At 40.7% G+C, this 15,836-nt stretch overlaps 1 protein-coding gene across 8 annotated transcripts in view; it reads left to right on the top strand.

The window, feature by feature from the left end:
- The first annotated feature begins 2,777 nt into the window (after positions 1–2,777).
- Positions 2,778–15,836, top strand: part of INSC (INSC spindle orientation adaptor protein) — a 134,891-nt gene continuing 121,832 nt past the window's right edge. For 2 of the 8 annotated variants that reach the window (XM_072039329.1, XM_072039328.1), the window contains exons 1-2: positions 4,374–4,412; positions 8,072–8,189. In XM_072039329.1, the coding sequence (XP_071895430.1) occupies positions 4,389–4,412; positions 8,072–8,189 (142 nt within the window). In that variant the 5' untranslated portion in view covers positions 4,374–4,388. Of the gene's footprint in view, positions 2,895–3,877; positions 4,090–4,371; positions 4,413–8,071; positions 8,190–8,905; positions 9,073–15,836 lie in introns of those variants that run through there. The other 6 variants (XM_072039332.1, XM_072039333.1, XM_072039331.1 and 3 more) reach the window with 6 other exon arrangements.

The following is a 15,836-nucleotide window of genomic DNA, read 5'->3' as shown; positions in this document are numbered from 1 at the left end:
TCTGAGTGCATTTGCTGTTGGAAGCACTGGATTCCCACATGTGGTATCATTTAGTTGGGTTTAAAATGAATAAGAAGGAATGTGCTTTTTGGTCCTAAATCCTCTTACCTTTCATAAAGTGCAGGTGATCCCATGTTATGTCTGTGGTGGTATCAAAGAAGCGTTTGACATAATGAGGGACATTTTTTATACCACGAGTATCATTACTATTTCCAGGAGAGTAATGAGAGTGGTCTGAATACCAAGGACTCTGGCTGGTGGCTGCTCTGTGGCAAGGGCTCTGGACCTGCAGGGCAAAGTGAGTGAGCTGGAGCTGTCATTCCATGGAAGCCGGCCAGGGGCGTTTTCCCCATCCTACTTGGTCTCTGCTGGCTGTGGGGGCTGTGGAAATTAGGATTCTTATGAACCCACTAACAGGGAATGGCAGATAGCACGCTCCTGATGCAGTTTTTCCCCAGGTTTCATTAACCTCTGTATAGATATTATTTTAATTAAAATAATCTTGACAGTACCTATGAAAAAGCTGTGGGGGTTGCAACAGCAATTAAATGTGTTGTCAAAAGTGATAAGCAGCCTGGTATCACAGGAAGGAAATTAATACTCCAACCAATAATGGAACAGTAATCTTAATCCAGAGCTTTTTGCTGCTCAGGAACTGCTTAAAATGGATGGATTTTGGAGACCAGGCAATTTTAGAACAAGACAGTTAAGCAATAGGTACTATAAAGCATCTCTGTTTTAAAAGTCAATGTCATACTGTTGTAATAGTGGCTCATAGTCAGCCAGCATGAAATGTGATACTAATTAGACATTAATTAGTATGTATGTGCAAAACCTTGACTATTCTCCTTAAATTTTGGATATCAGAAACATTGGGAGTTATATTCAATATTAGGTCCTGGAAGTGGAGTTTAACAACAATCTTCACCAGTGCCTGTTGCCTCTTTTGCATTATCCACTGCAGAGAGAAGGCCTGGAAATTCACTTGAGTGGAATTAGTTTGGTCCACTCTCAGCGAATTTAATTCTGTGAGAATTAAAGCACCATACAGCTAAATAAAAACATCATACTATGGGTGAGCAATTGGCTAACGGGCAGGGCCCAAAGGGTTATGGTGAATGGGGCTGCGTCAGGCTGGCGGGCGGTCACTAGTGGGGTCCCTCAAGGCTCCATTTTAGGGCCGGTACTTTTCAATATTTTTATAAACGATCTGGATGTAGGAATAGAAGGTATTTTGAGCAAGTTTGCTGATGACACCAAACTTGGAGGAGTTGTGGACTCTGTTGAGGGTGGAAAGTCCTTGCAGAGGGATCTGGATAGGTTGGAGAGCTGGGCGATCGCCAACCGCATGAAGTTCAATAAGAGCAAGTGCCGGGTCCTGCACCTGGGACGGGGAAACCCCGGCTGCACGTACAGACTGGGCGATGAGACGCTGGAGAGCAGCCTAGAAGAGAGGGATCTGGGGGTCGTGGTAGACAGCAAGTTGAATATGAGCCGGCAGTGTGCCCTGGCAGCCAGGAGGGCCAACCGTGTCCTGGGGTGCATCAAGCACGGCATCGCCAGTCGGTCGAGGGAGGTGATTGTCCCGCTCTACTCTGCGCTGGTGCGGCCTCACCTCGAGTACTGTGTGCAGTTCTGGGCACCACAGTATAAAAAGGACATGAAACTGTTGGAGAGTGTCCAGAGGAGGGCTATGAAGATGGTGAAAGGCCTGGAGGGGAAGACGTACGAGGAACGGCTGAGGGCACTGGGCCTGTTCAGCCTGGAGAAGAGGAGGCTGAGGGGAGACCTCATCGCAGTCTACAACTTCCTCGTAAGGGGGTGTCGAGAGGCAGGAGACCTTTTCTCCATTAACACCAGCGACAGGACCCGCGGGAACGGGGTTAAGCTGAGGCAGGGGAAGTTTAGGCTTGACATCAGAAGGGGGTTCTTCACAGAGAGAGTGGTTGCACACTGGAACAGGCTCCCCAGGGAAGTGGTCACTGCACCGAGCCTGACTGAATTTAAGAAGAGATTGGACTGTGCACTTAGTCACATGGTCTGAACTTTTGGGTAGACCTGTGCGGTGTCAAGAGTTGGACTTGATGATCCTTAAGGGTCCCTTCCAACTCAGGATATTCTATGATTCTATGATTCTATGAATGATAGCATGCTATGTACGTGGTTAGGGAAACCTGCACCGTAATGTGCCTGAGGCACTTCAAAGGGACAGACCTGTCAGTGTCCAACCTCTCCTCGCCCCACTGAAGGTTTAATAGCCTGTTATATTTTCTGGTGATACATGTAGGATTACATCGTGCACCATTATACCTGGTGATACGTGTAGGATTACATCGTGCACCAGTCTACACAAAGTTTCTTTGTCTCATTATTCCATCCCTAAAATTAAAATGAATCTCTTCATTTAGTTGCAGCTACATCTCGCAAGAGCTGTGATTTGAAGGCAAGATCTTCAAGAAATAGCTTCTTTCTTGCTTGTTTTGCAGTAATGCCCAGCGGAGTAAAAAAACCCTGTTGTATGAGGGACTACTTCAAAATGTTGTGAGAGATATTTTGTCACAAGGACATTCACACTGTAAGAAAATTTGAAATATCAGAGCAAAAAAGCAACATGTAAGTAAGGAGAACCAAGAAACGGGGACAGGGAGTGCTTCTTCTCTGTTAAAAAGGCACTCTTTGTTCCTCACAAGTCTGATTTACTGTTACAGTTGACTGATGTCATCCAGTGGATGAAGACTTTGACCTGAAGGATGATAGCAGCTAGGGCCAGCTTACTTTATGGATTAACTCAGAAAGAGCTTTCTACACTTACAAAGCAGCACTGAAGGTAGCCCAGCAGGCAGCAGTGGCTGGAGGAGCCCTAAGGCTGACAAGAGGGACAGAACACTGACTTGGTAAGCAGGAGCAGGAGACAGGGATATAGAGCTATGAAGAGGACTGAAGAGTGTTATGAGTGTATAATAGAGAAGGGCAGCAACTGAGGACATCAAAGAGGGTTTTTCTTTTTTTTTGGGGGGGGGAGGGAGGACAGAAAAACAAGCAAAGGTGAAAGGGGTGGGGATGGGGAAGCTGAAGTTCAGAGAGGAGAAGGCAGCCAGGACAAACGTCCTGGGGAATCAAACTGGATACAGCTGCTTCTCCTGTGAGAAGTCTCGTATTTAAAGATCTCAAGGGGTCAGTAAAGTTTTACGCTGAGTTCTGGTGTCAGCTTTCAGATTGAATGTACACAGGAAACAAACATACTTTCTTACAGAGAGAAAAAATCAAATGCAACAGAAGAATGGAGAAATATTTCCAAGGTCTTTCCATACTTTAGAAACCAGTGGTTTATAAGGTTTGTTTTATAAGTCATCAGTAGGCAAAAAGGGAAGTACTTTTAAGGAAACACCTGTGTTGAATAAAAACAGTAACATACCAGGCATAACATGGGTGGTAAAACAAATGTTTAGCTTTCTACATAGAATCATTAATGTTTAATAATAAAATTATTCAATTAAAAAAGATACACTTACAGTTTTTGAAAATGTGTTGTTGTCCCATTATTTCTGACAGCAATTCTATTTAAAACAAAGTTTTTTACAACTCTCTTCCAGTAAACCACATCTGGATTTTTAACCTCACTGGAAGTTTTTATTGTGCTTCTGTATCGGACTGTAATGTAATGTAATTGTTATTTACCTCCAAATTTATCCAGTTCCTCTTTTGTGGACAGTCGTACTTTTAACAGGGTCTTTAATTACATTCCTCTACTAGCTGACCACTACAAAAATTGAAATCCTCACCACAGATCTGTAAAAATGTTTCCACTTGCAGTGGGAGACAAAAATAGAATAATTCCATGTCTTTTTGGACGGATGCCTAGCTGAAACTATGCAGGGTTTGACTGACAAGAGGATGTAGTCTTTGCTGAGAGCACTTTCTTTAAGGTCCTTTTAGTCTTCAGGAATATTTAAGTAGATGAATGAAGAGAGGATTTATGCTAGTTTTCATTCATTTTTTGTTAACTTTGCCTGCTTTTTTGTAACTTTTGTCTTCTGCAACAAAATCTTTTCAGCTCATCGGGTTTACTGAATATATAATCACAAGCTGGTAAGTAGTAACTTCAGGAGTTTTGATTTCAAATGGCACTCTATTCTTTTGTGTACAGCTGTGCTAGAAGAATAAACCCCTTTGTGTGGCTGAGTAGAATTATTTAAATGCACAGTATTTGCCAGGGTTATGACTGTAAAATATAGTCTTTCAGTGGTGAATAAATATGGTTAACACATAGCTCAGCCTGCGAATGCAGCGGAGAGACTTTACTAGAGTAAGTTCAGAATTATTTTGCATCCGAGTGTGCTCTCCCCACAGTGCAGCACAGCACATTATCCATTTCCTGGGGAGTGTGGATGGGAGCTTACAAAGCACAGCAGGTAATTGGCTGCTTCAGCTGAAAAAGCCGAGAAAACATATTTGTCGGTGTATACAGAAGGAAAATGAGAACAAATGGTAATTATTGTTGGGTGATAGTATTTGTCCATAGTCTTCTGATTTGTCTGTGAGATTAGATCCACACTGACACTCTGCAAGAGCAGGGAGTGTGTAAATGTGGTGTTTAGGCAGCTGAGCAACTTTTTCTGTCAATGCATTTTGAAAGGGAATTTTTGTATGCTTTGAATGTGCACAAGGAGGTGAATGTGTAGTGATAACATACTTTTTCAGAATGCTTCCTTCTGCTGTCCAGGACTTGTGTTTCAGTATCTTTGCATAAATTTCTATCCCACTCCTTTATTTTGAACCCTATCTTCATCTTAGCTAAGCAGTCCTATCTCTGAAGTCAGTGGAAAGTGATCATAGCTCAACCCTTCGGCACTTAGTTCTGTATTTCTAAAACTTGCTTATACTGATGCAAATATTTCCTCTTGGAAAGGGAAAGCTATTACTGGGATAGATACTTTTTCTCAGTTGCACATGTGGCAATTTATAGAGACTGACTGAAAAAAGCTGTAATGTTATATCTGTGCTTTTTGTTTAAAGTGGTTTACCGGCAGATGGGGTATGGAAGTATGCTGGCACTGTAAAGACAGTTGTACCAGGTTCCTCCTAAAATAGGGCCATTTTCATGAAAATATTTTGTATTTCCTGCTTTTTATTTCCCTCAGCTATTTAACTAAGTGAAGCATGTGGTTTAAAGTCAAGGCTGATAGATGCTAGAATAAGATAAAATCTATTTTAATTTTCAGAATATAAATACACTGGCTAGCAACAGCCGTATCTGGGGTTTTATAATCTGAAGATGTATGCATATGGGTGAATATGTATGATGGGTATCACTGGAATTGGCTGACACAGAAGTACAATATTCACTCAAAAAAATCTTTGCAGTTTTATGTTGCAGTACTTTAGTCCTTTGACAGTTTGGTTTTAATTTTGTTGTTGAAAATCTGACCAAAAATCCTGCACACTGTGTTGGACCTTGAAATTATGCTGCACCTCTAGGAGATGACAAAAATGAAGTATTTTATGAATTTGGTAGGTCTGTGTGATTGTATGTAGGGAGGATACTTGGAAGGCTGAAAAACTGATCACACATTTTGAACACTTTACTATCCTCAGAAGTTTGTTTCCTCCTCTTCGGTAAAGATGAAATCAAAAGTGTTTCTTTTTTTCTTTTATACACTCTTAAAGTCTTTGGGGTGGCTTTGATTCTCCAGTGGTGTCATACAAGGTAAACTGTGTAATAAAGCATTGAAGGAAATGGAGTTAAGACATGCAATATCTAATGAAGAATTTTTATTATTAATATTTATTGGCAGTCACCTTTTGGCCAACATATATTTTTTTTTCTTTTTCCAAAGGCCACAGGCCACAGATATTGCTCTTGTTCTCTTTACAGTTATCACTCCATTGTGTGCTATTGTGTTTTTTTCACTTTTCACCTTTTTGTTTAGGTTTTTGAATTCCAAATACTTCACGTGTCATTTCTGGCAGAAAGTTACAGTGCTGAAAGAGGAAATACCACAGGCCTGAATAAAGTTGCTGGAGAGGCACATACAGGATGGTGCAGCCACAGAAAGATTTTTTTTTTTTTCTTTCTTCCCCATGCGTTACGTACCAGTCTTCGTACTGACTGAATGAACACAGAAAAAAGCATGTATTTTTCTTGGGCCCAGAAAGCAAATGTGGTCTAGGAGTGCAAGGTTTACTACCAGTGCAATCAGCTAGAGTAGTGGGACCAACCTCGTGCCAACTTTCTTTCTCCTCCTGTGTACCTGGCCCAATTAACTGCATTCTTCATTCTCCAGTCATCTCCCCATGTGGCAATCTGGTCTTAATGGCCTATAAAATGGGTGGCACCGGTCCATATGGAAATACTCTGTGCTGTAGGGGGTCTTCTGTAGCCCTACACAAGGGTCCCTAACAGTGTCATAGGTGGTGGTGCTATCTAAAAAGAAACTCAGCTGGTGAGTACCTGTGCTGTCTTCCTGATTGCTGGATGAGTCTCTTTGAACTATGTAGGTCGTCTAGTGAATGCTAGATTGCTTTGGGCCAGCTGCACAGAGCACCCAACTGAGTGAACTTCTGATAGGTACAAAGGAAAAACTACGAAAGGAAAAACCTCATCTGGGCTTAGATACTGCTGTCTTCATCCCTTAAGAACATTTCTTCTCCCTTCCTCCTTCCCACCCAAGTAGCAATTAGCCATTAACTTTTCCAGCAAGGTCCATGGGGTAGAGAGAGCAGGATGCAGGTGGTCTGGTGAAAGATGCCCACACTGCAGAAGTGAGAGCCAAAAAAAAAAAAAAGAAAGGCCTGGGAAGGCCTGATCTCCTGCAGGGAGGGGAAAGCACCTCATGCAGGGTCCCAGGCACAGGGACAAGCAGATCTGCAGATTTGGGGTAGGCTAATACTTGAAACTATATTGAAAACACTTTAGTCAGCTTGTGACCTTTAAAAGGGATTAGAGCTAGAGCTAGTTATTAGTTCATTTCTATCTCAGCCTGTTTATTTGAATAGGTCCTCTGTGTTACGTGTGAATAGTATGCAAGCAGCTTTCCTCTCCGGTATTTCATAGAAATTTAGAGCCAATTCAAGTTTGATCACATATACCTCTTCCTCAGGATCTTTGATGGAGATGTGGTCAAGCTTAGGAATATTATCCAGAGTGTCAGGATTGAAACTAGAATAGAAAAGATGAAAAGATCCGGGACTCTGCAAAACTTCACAACTATGCCAAGTTTCTCAGGTCTCATCTTTCTGACGTGCGTATTTCTGAGTGTACCTTAGACACCCAGGCACTCCAGTATTGATCTTATTAGCATAATAAAGCGGTGTTGCCAAACAAAAATGTGATAGTCTGGCAAATCACCTCAAATCTGCTAGGAGTGGTTTGAAAGCTGGATTTCTGGGGCAGTTGTGACACATGTAATATACCTGCCCTGTGTCACTCTTTGTTAATTTACCAAATTTAGAACATTTTGTCATAGCCAAAGAGCAAACATTAAAAGGAACAAAGATCGGACTGTCTGCATCTCCCCACTGGGGTTCACCACACCAAAACACTGCACCTTGCCCAAGGCAGGACCTCCTGTGCTGCCAGGGTTCAAATCCCTATTTCTTTGCAGAGCCAAACACCGGGCCTACACCCTCTGTCTCCAACTCCGCATCTAAGTTCATGGGGATGCACACCTCCTTCCCCACCCTCTCCAGCTTTTACTGCAGGGCAGGGGGCCATGGCCTGGCCTGGGGAGGCAAACACAGGAGTTCTAAGTAAACCTGGGTGAAAACTAATCGTCTCTTGGCTAAACTTTTAATTCCTCTGGGGCAGCAAAGGTCTGCCAAGTACAGCCAGAGCACACGTTCAGCTCTCTCCAGCCAGCTGTGCATGCCTTGTGGGGGAGTTAAAACTCACTGAGAGCAAGGCTACATTTGTCTTATTATTTACTTAGAGAAGTGTTAATTATCCTTCTCATATATGTAAACAGCGATGCATGATGCCTAAGCACAAATATTATAGGTCTTGCCTTTGATGCTGTGTAAGTCAGGCAGAGACACGGCACCAAACCATCCACTCATGGTGTCCTTCTTGCAGGTGAGCGCTGGTGGCTGGAAAAGAGACAGGTCTAAAAAAAATAAATTCAGAAATTGGCTTGGAGGCATTTCAAGAGAAAAGAGCATTTTGCAGCTGCTGTATTTCCAACCAGGGCCCTGTAAGTAACAGCTTTTTGTTAGCTAATTTCTGTCCTTAAGAGGAAGCCGCTTCCTTCCTCTCTTCATTTAATTCCTTTGCTGCTTTGACCTTCACCTGTGTGACTTGCTTACTGAAATCCTCTCGGGAGGATCAGTGTCAGCTCTAATAAGCTGGCTGTCACTTTACACCAAACAGAAAGTAAACGTTTCATTTGTTAAATGGGCCAGTGGAAAACATTGCCTTTTTCTACCATCTTCGGTTTCCTTCTGGGGGAAAGGGTTTTACTTTTATGTGACTGAAAGTACATAAAATGGATTTGACGCTGCAGATTTCAGTGTCTTGAATGAAGACTGTTATGTAAGGCTTTTCTCTTTTTTATTTATTGTTGTACTGAAATATGATGGGAGTTACAGCACAGGGCCTGGTCGCAATGAATTTTCTTGCATTTCTGTTAAGATATGGGATAGTCTATATAATGAACATGTTGGAAATTTCTCTTTTTTTAGGAAGCTGTACAGAAAAGCATGGGGAATGTCAGATCATTGCACTGAGCTCTTTGGTGTTGACACAGGGTATAGTACTGCTTCTTGGGAGTTTTGCCACTGACTTGATTGCAAGCAGGACAGCTTTTCTCTGCCATAGTTTCTGATGTGTTTATTTATTGCTCCCCTCCCACTGCTGTTTGTGCTTATGAGCACAACCTGTGCTTCTCTACCACCTTGTACAGGTGGGTTAGTTTTACGCTAATCTGCCTGGAAAGTATTTGAAAGTGGGTTTGGAGGAAAGTGCCCTCTTTTGCGGAAGTTGGTACTTGGAGTTTGAATTGAACAGCTTATGGAATGGTGTTGGCTTTGGTGTATGGGAGGAAGGGTACATCTTTTTCCTGTGAAGCTGGAGGATGTGTAAGTACAGATGTTTCTGTTGATGTGACTTTTTTTTTTTTTTTTTTTTTTTTTTTTTTAAGCTGAAACCAACCCCATATGTGGAGTTAGAAAAGATACCAAATGTGTCTGCAAGGGTTGTGTGCTCCATCACTCTCTGCCCTCTGGCTTTGCAGGGAGGCTGTGATGCCAGCCCTCTCGCACAGTAAGGCCTCTTGGGGATGTTCTTGCAGGCACTTGGTGCTTGGCTCTTGGGTCAGCTGATGCTTCTTGTTTGCTGTGGCTTGGGGGTGTCTCTGCAGCAGTACTTCTTTTTCTCTTTCCCATGCAAAATCCCCTGTGAAATCTTCAAACCTGAGTCACCACTGTACTGTCGGAGCCTTTGCTAGCAGAGGCCCAGGGTAGGCAAGCCGCTTAGTGCGCTCACAGGAGGCTGCTCTAGCTTTATGCTGGGGATCAGTCTTTTATCTTGCTGGCTGCAGCAGCGGGGCAGGCAGCTCTTTTCTTTGTTCTTCTGGGCGTTTAGTTTGTCCTTGTCTTGTAGTCTGCACAGGCTGGGGACTCAGGGCTAAAGTCCCTTTTTATTAGCTCCATAGTTTATGTGCTAAGATAGGTATTTGCAGTAACAGAAATCTCTACAATATTGATTCAAGATATTTATTTTTAAATCTAGTTAAATCTCCAGTAAACTGTCCATCAGTTTGAGCTTTGAAACCATGTGTCTATGATGGGATATGTCTCTATGTGACTGTCTCTCAGTGGGTCAGGAAAGACCTTAAAAACCTAAAGCACAGAATCTTTCTGCATTCAGGCCTGCTCAGCACTGAAATTTACCATAATGACCAAGAAATGCTTTTTTTGTTGCTTTGATATTTGCAGAACCACAAAATGGTTTGGGTTGGAAGGGACCTTAAAGCCCACCCAGTTCCATCCCCCTGCCACAGGCAGGGACAGCTCCCACCAGGCCAGGCTGCCACCAGCCCCATCCAGCCTGGTCTTGAACACCTCCAGGGATGGGGCATCCATAGCTTCTCTGGCCAACCTGTTCCAGGGTCTCACAACCCTCAGAGTAAAAAAAAATTTCCAGGTTTTGTGTTGGATTTTTTCTTGGCTGTATACGATGGATATCTTTCCAAGCCTCTGACTTGTGTTGATTGGTGAATCTGATACTTAGTAGTGTTTTTTTTTTTTTTTTTTTTTTTTTCCAAACTTAAAATAAAAATAAATAAATAAAAATCCAGAGTTGGTGAGTAATTTAAAAACAAGCAAACACCAAATCTGGCCATGACTGAACTATACCCTACACAAAGTACTCTGTGGCCCCTAAGCTGCACAACTTTGAATAGGTGACTTTTTCAACAACAGCTCAAATCCATGGCTTGTCAAGAAAACAGCCCTGTAGTGCCCAGAGTAATTGTTCATTTAACCCAATGCTCAAGTGGGAGAAGTACAGCCATGGTAATGAGCCAAAACTCTACATAACAACAGAAAAATTAATAGTTAATTTTTCAAGAAATCTAGAACTGAATTTATTTAGATAAGTATGCATATTTAAGAATCCACAAACATACAGAAAACAAAACACAGTTAACCAGCCTGTAAAATATGTAAGCAATAACTCTCTTTTAGTTTATATTACTTGCAAGTTAGCCGAGGGGAAACCTAGGAGATTCTCTTATGGTTAGACCACATCATGTGAAAGCTAGTTGGTAGACTTGGTATTATATTTGCTGTTATGTTTGCAAATAAGTAACTTGAAATTCAGAAGATAGTTTAAACTTTCATCTTTGATAAAATTCAATCTTTGTCATTTCCGATGGATGTTAACATAGGTACTCTTGAGGAAAATGCAGTGTTCCCTCCTGTTGGTGCAAGGCACCTGTATGAGACGTTGAAGACAGTTTATTCTGTGTGTTCCAAGAATACAAAAACTGAATGCTTGTTATCATTTCAACCAATTATGATTTACAAACTTAAACTCCTCTTTAACTTTATATTTACTTGGTGCCTTCTGTGACAGTCTGTGCTAGGGCAGGAAGCCAAAGCATCATATGGCACATATTTACCTATAGTGAGTCCATTGCAGAAGTTTGTCCTGGATATAAGGATTTAGTGTCTTATAGTCTCCATATATGAAATATATATTTTAAAGCTATCATCTTTAGCACTCTGTGATCTAGATCTGGGTTTATGGCCCTATTTTGGACACGACCAATATACCTCAGAGGAGCAGATGTAAAACATCAGCAACCCCAATCTGTCTGTATCTCATTTAAAATGTTTGTAACTTTCTTGACAGAATACTACCTTATTCTCATCATTCAAACTAGGCTTTTTACGATCAGTTGTGAGAAAGTTTTCCTGGCTGGAGAAGTGCTTTTCTCTTCTCCATGTGTTGAGGATTAAGTTGTTTAGAAACTTTGACTGCATTTCCTTCCCACTGCTTTGCTCATTGGAAACAAGATGTCAGTAGGCACCCAGAGCACTTGCTGGATGTGATGCTACAAATTGCACTGTTGCATCAGTACCACCTGCACAAAGAGCTAAGACTGCTGAAGAATTAGTTGACACAAAATAAAATAAAATAAACTCTATCTGGACAGTCAACATCTGCTGATTTGGCAAAGAAATCACTGCTTACTTAATCCAAAGAATCATTTTTCTGAAACTGGAATAAATCTTAAATACATTTCTTGTTAAAATGTCCATTAAGTTTTCTTTTTTTTTGCTGTTGTTGTCTGCAAATGTAGAAGTAAAACTATGTCTGAAATGTAGATTTTGGAGAGAATTGTGCATGCCTTGAATCTGTTTAACTTTGAAAGTTAAACTGTCGATGTGTGGTTTTGCACTTGCAAGCTGCAACTGAAGCTTCATAGCAAAGAACTGGGGATGTGAATGTGTGTTAATTCATGTTTTTCTGTGCTTTGCAAGATGGAGTTAACTTTTAAGTGTTTGTTCTGCTCAACTAGGTATAGGTGTACATGCTTGTTTTTTCCTTCCTCAAAAAAAAAAAAGACATAAATGGACTCTTTAAAAAATAAATTAAAAAAGTTTGGCTCATAATTGCTATGAAAGTAGAAAACCTGTTCCCAAGTGTTTGTTGGGATTAATACAGCCAGTAGAGGTGAAAGCTTGCACCGTTTTCAGTCAATCAGCAGATCCTGTAAATTCCCCAATAAGTACTTTGGGGTTGGTACTCTCGGTATATAAATCTGTTTCCTCCCACTAAGCCTGCAAATCTGCTTTCCCTTTCTGTCCCTGCCTCTAAAAGGTTCCCAAGTTCCCCCTTCCTCCTAAGAAGTGTGCAATGTTCTATTGAGATGTTTGGAATAGCTGTACACAGGGAAAATCTCTGCTTATTTAATCCAAAAACCCATCTCACATTGGATCTGTTTACCTCCAGCAAAAATAAGGATTCGCACAATTATTGTCATAATCATAGAACAGCATCATAGAATCATCTAGGTTGGAAAATACTTTCAAGACCACCAAGTCCAACCATCAACCTGACCTACTGAGTCCTGTCACTAAACAGTGTCCCTTAGTGCCACCTCCACACGTCTCTTAAACACCTCCAGGGATGGGGACTCCACCACTTCCCTTGGCAGGCAGCCTGTTCCAATTCTTGACCACCGTCTCAGTGAAGAAATTCTTCCTGGTATTCAATCTAAACCTACCCTGGTACAATTTGAGACCGTTAATAATAATCTGTGGGACCCAATGCACCTTGCAGGAAGGTTGACAGCGAAAAAGGCCATTTGAGGCCTACGAACAGGCCTCAAATGATGTAACAGTAAATTTGTAGTGCCGGTAAGTGCCTTGCTGGCACTGAGTGGTGGCGATGTGACAAAAATAGAGTCTTTGTTTTGGTTTGAACGTTATGGTGATTGTTTTGTATGGGTGTGAAAGCAATGAGGGGATATGCTTTAAATAGCATAGTAGTCCAGACTACTATCAGTCTCTTTGCCAGTGTATTAAGGTTGCTTGCTCACAATAAAGTGCAAAATTGGCAAAGCAGGGCTATTCAGTTGTACTTGTGAACGTGCCATTGCTACATTTATTTTTTAAACAAAAATAAGAGAAATGCAAAATAGGGAGGATGTACATGTCATTCCTCTTTGAAATTGATCCTTTAAATTTCTGGTGCTTCTGGGATTATCTGTATTACTCCATAATGATGGGTGGAAATCTTACCACCATCTTAATTTTCATACTGAACTGAACAGGATAAGGATTGGGTTCTGTGAAGTAGGGCAAGAAAGAAATGCTGGTTATTGCATTGGAGACAACAATTACAGCAAAATTCCTTGTCCAAACTAAGGCCAAAGATGCGTGGATGCTCTTTCTGTGCTACAGATTGTGTACTTTCATACAGCACTACTGGAGAGAAGAGAGGAGCTTGCTTTCTTTGTAAAAATGTAGCTGAATTAATTACCTTTAGGAAATTGTTTTCTAAAAACAAACAAGCAAGCTCTATTTTAGCGATGGGGAAAAAAATCATATCTCTTTCTAGAAATGATTTTACTTAACTTAATATTAAGTATAACTTTATATATATATATATATATATATACATCTTTTTTCAATTGTTGCTTTTATGGGAACAGCAAACACCCACCCTCTAGTGATGAAGAGCAGCACCCGAGCTGAAGGCCCGGTGTTTCTTCTCTGGTTGCAAGAATGTGCAGAGAAATGACCTTGTGACAGGACGTGATCTGGATAATACTGTTCAATTTAAGAATATTTTTCTCCTCTTAGTTTCTTGGGGGTTTCCATGGATAAACACGCTGTCTAGACAAAGTGCTTATAAAACGTGTATTTTTTAAGACTGAAGTTATTTCATGAACACCTGGTGATTGTTTTGGGAGCTATTTCCATGGAGGGGCTGGCAATTCTGCCTAAAGGATGGACAGGATAATAGTTTGGGATTAATGAGGCTCTCTGTACCTTGAGCTCTCCTTCATGGTTTTTGCCTTTATGCTCCTGGTTGACAGCTTTTGTACCTACTGGTACATCATATGAGATAATTTCAGCTTTTCTCTTGAATCTTACATTTTTTGGTCACAGTTAGGGAGGTGAAATTATTCATGTCATACTTGTTGTTTGTTTCTATTTTTAGTGGAATTTTATTTGCTATTATCAAAACCTTAGCGCAAAAGCTACATCACAAAATAATAGTAAATAAAACTTACAATAAAGAAACCAAAAACTTGTTTAGCACCGTGAATCCGCATACCGTTTGCCAAAGGCAGACGGCAGTTTAATGGGCTTTGAAAATAGAAACATTAAATTAATCAGATCTATTTCTATGGAAAATAAATGAGGCAATTCTTATCGCATGAATAAATTGTTCTGTTTTGCACCATGATTGCTTCAAGTACCATTTATGTAATCTCCTAATGAAAGACCTCTGTAACAGCCTGCACACCAGGTATGGAAACCCTCAAAATTCCCAATTCCTTTCAAAAGCAAATACAGTGTGTCAGAAAGGAGAGGTGAAAGAGGGGAAACAGTAAGGAGCTAGAACTCATTTCTTTGAGTAATAAGAACAGTGAGCTACCCAGGGAAGAAAAGTCTTATGAAAAGATAATATGTAAAGAGTTTTTCACACTGCCTCAAGTTTTCTTTATTGAAAGTATATTCGAGTAGTTAGAGGATTTATTTTTTTTTTCCAATTTTAAAATACTTCCTGTTGTTCTCTCCTTTCTCCCAGCCCCGGCACCTCCAAACTGAAATTTCAGGAATGGGCATGGAGTTAATTGACTTCAAGAAAATGAGATATGGATACTAAAGAGGGAACATTGCAGCTCATAGAAAGGAACTGACCTGTCACAGTGCTGTAAAAGTATTCTTGTAGCTTTCAGATTGTATTAACTCATATGCTTTATTAGTTATTAAATATACTAAATAATAGCAACTATAACTCTAGAGTTTGGAGAAATAATGAATGAAAATTTAATGTGCCAGATCAATCTGTTCATTGCTCATTGTGGATTTGGTTCCTTAAACAAAGTGCCCATCAGTGCAGATGAGATCATATCTTAAATGCCAAACAAACTGTAACAGATCCAAGCCTGCAAAGCAATGCTTGCCTCCCTTTGACCAGGCTGTAGGCTCCTGCAGCTTTTGGAAATAAAATTTCAAGTTGATGCCCTTTCCCTTCTCAGAAAGTGCCAGCTATCCAGAGAAAGTACAAAGGACACAGACTGGAGTCTTGGCAGAAGGGAGACCTGTATTTTAGCTTAATCTCCGGTTCACTAGGGCTGAGCTGTTTAACAGTTTCCATTAAAAACATCAACAACAAAAATGTACACTTGTGACCAAGATTTTTTTTTTTAATTGGTTGCTGTGGAGTTTAACTGCCTCAAACTGGAGCTGGTCTTTGTTCTGTCTTGCAGTTATTTAGCCAGTGTGTATGATAGTTTGCAATCACTGTGCAAACTATCATTTTTCCAAGTATAAAGTCACTGTTTCCCAGTGCTCACTGTGTTATCTGAGATACCACAACTATGTCCACACTCAGAAAGAGGAAATAGCTGTGGTGCATCACATACTGTGGTGTGGGGAGTGTAGGGAAATATGTTTTGGGGGTTGTGTGATATCTGCTTTTGTGGAGCCAAATAATCATAAGCATCTAAAGGAGATAACTTGGTTCATTGCACATACTGTAAAGACTTTCCTAGGAGGACTTTGGATCAGCTGTTCATTTTTAAGTGACATATACATGCATGTGGGAATGTAAATATTGGGTAAATTGTTAGCAAAAATAATACTTGGGTCACATT

The sequence above is a fragment of the Anas platyrhynchos genome, chromosome 5 (genome assembly GCF_047663525.1).
Source record: "Anas platyrhynchos isolate ZD024472 breed Pekin duck chromosome 5, IASCAAS_PekinDuck_T2T, whole genome shotgun sequence".
In the NCBI taxonomy this organism is placed as follows: Eukaryota; Metazoa; Chordata; class Aves; order Anseriformes; family Anatidae; genus Anas; species Anas platyrhynchos.
The sequence above is the reverse complement of the archived record's forward strand: the minus strand, read 5'-3'. Positions and strand labels throughout refer to the sequence as shown.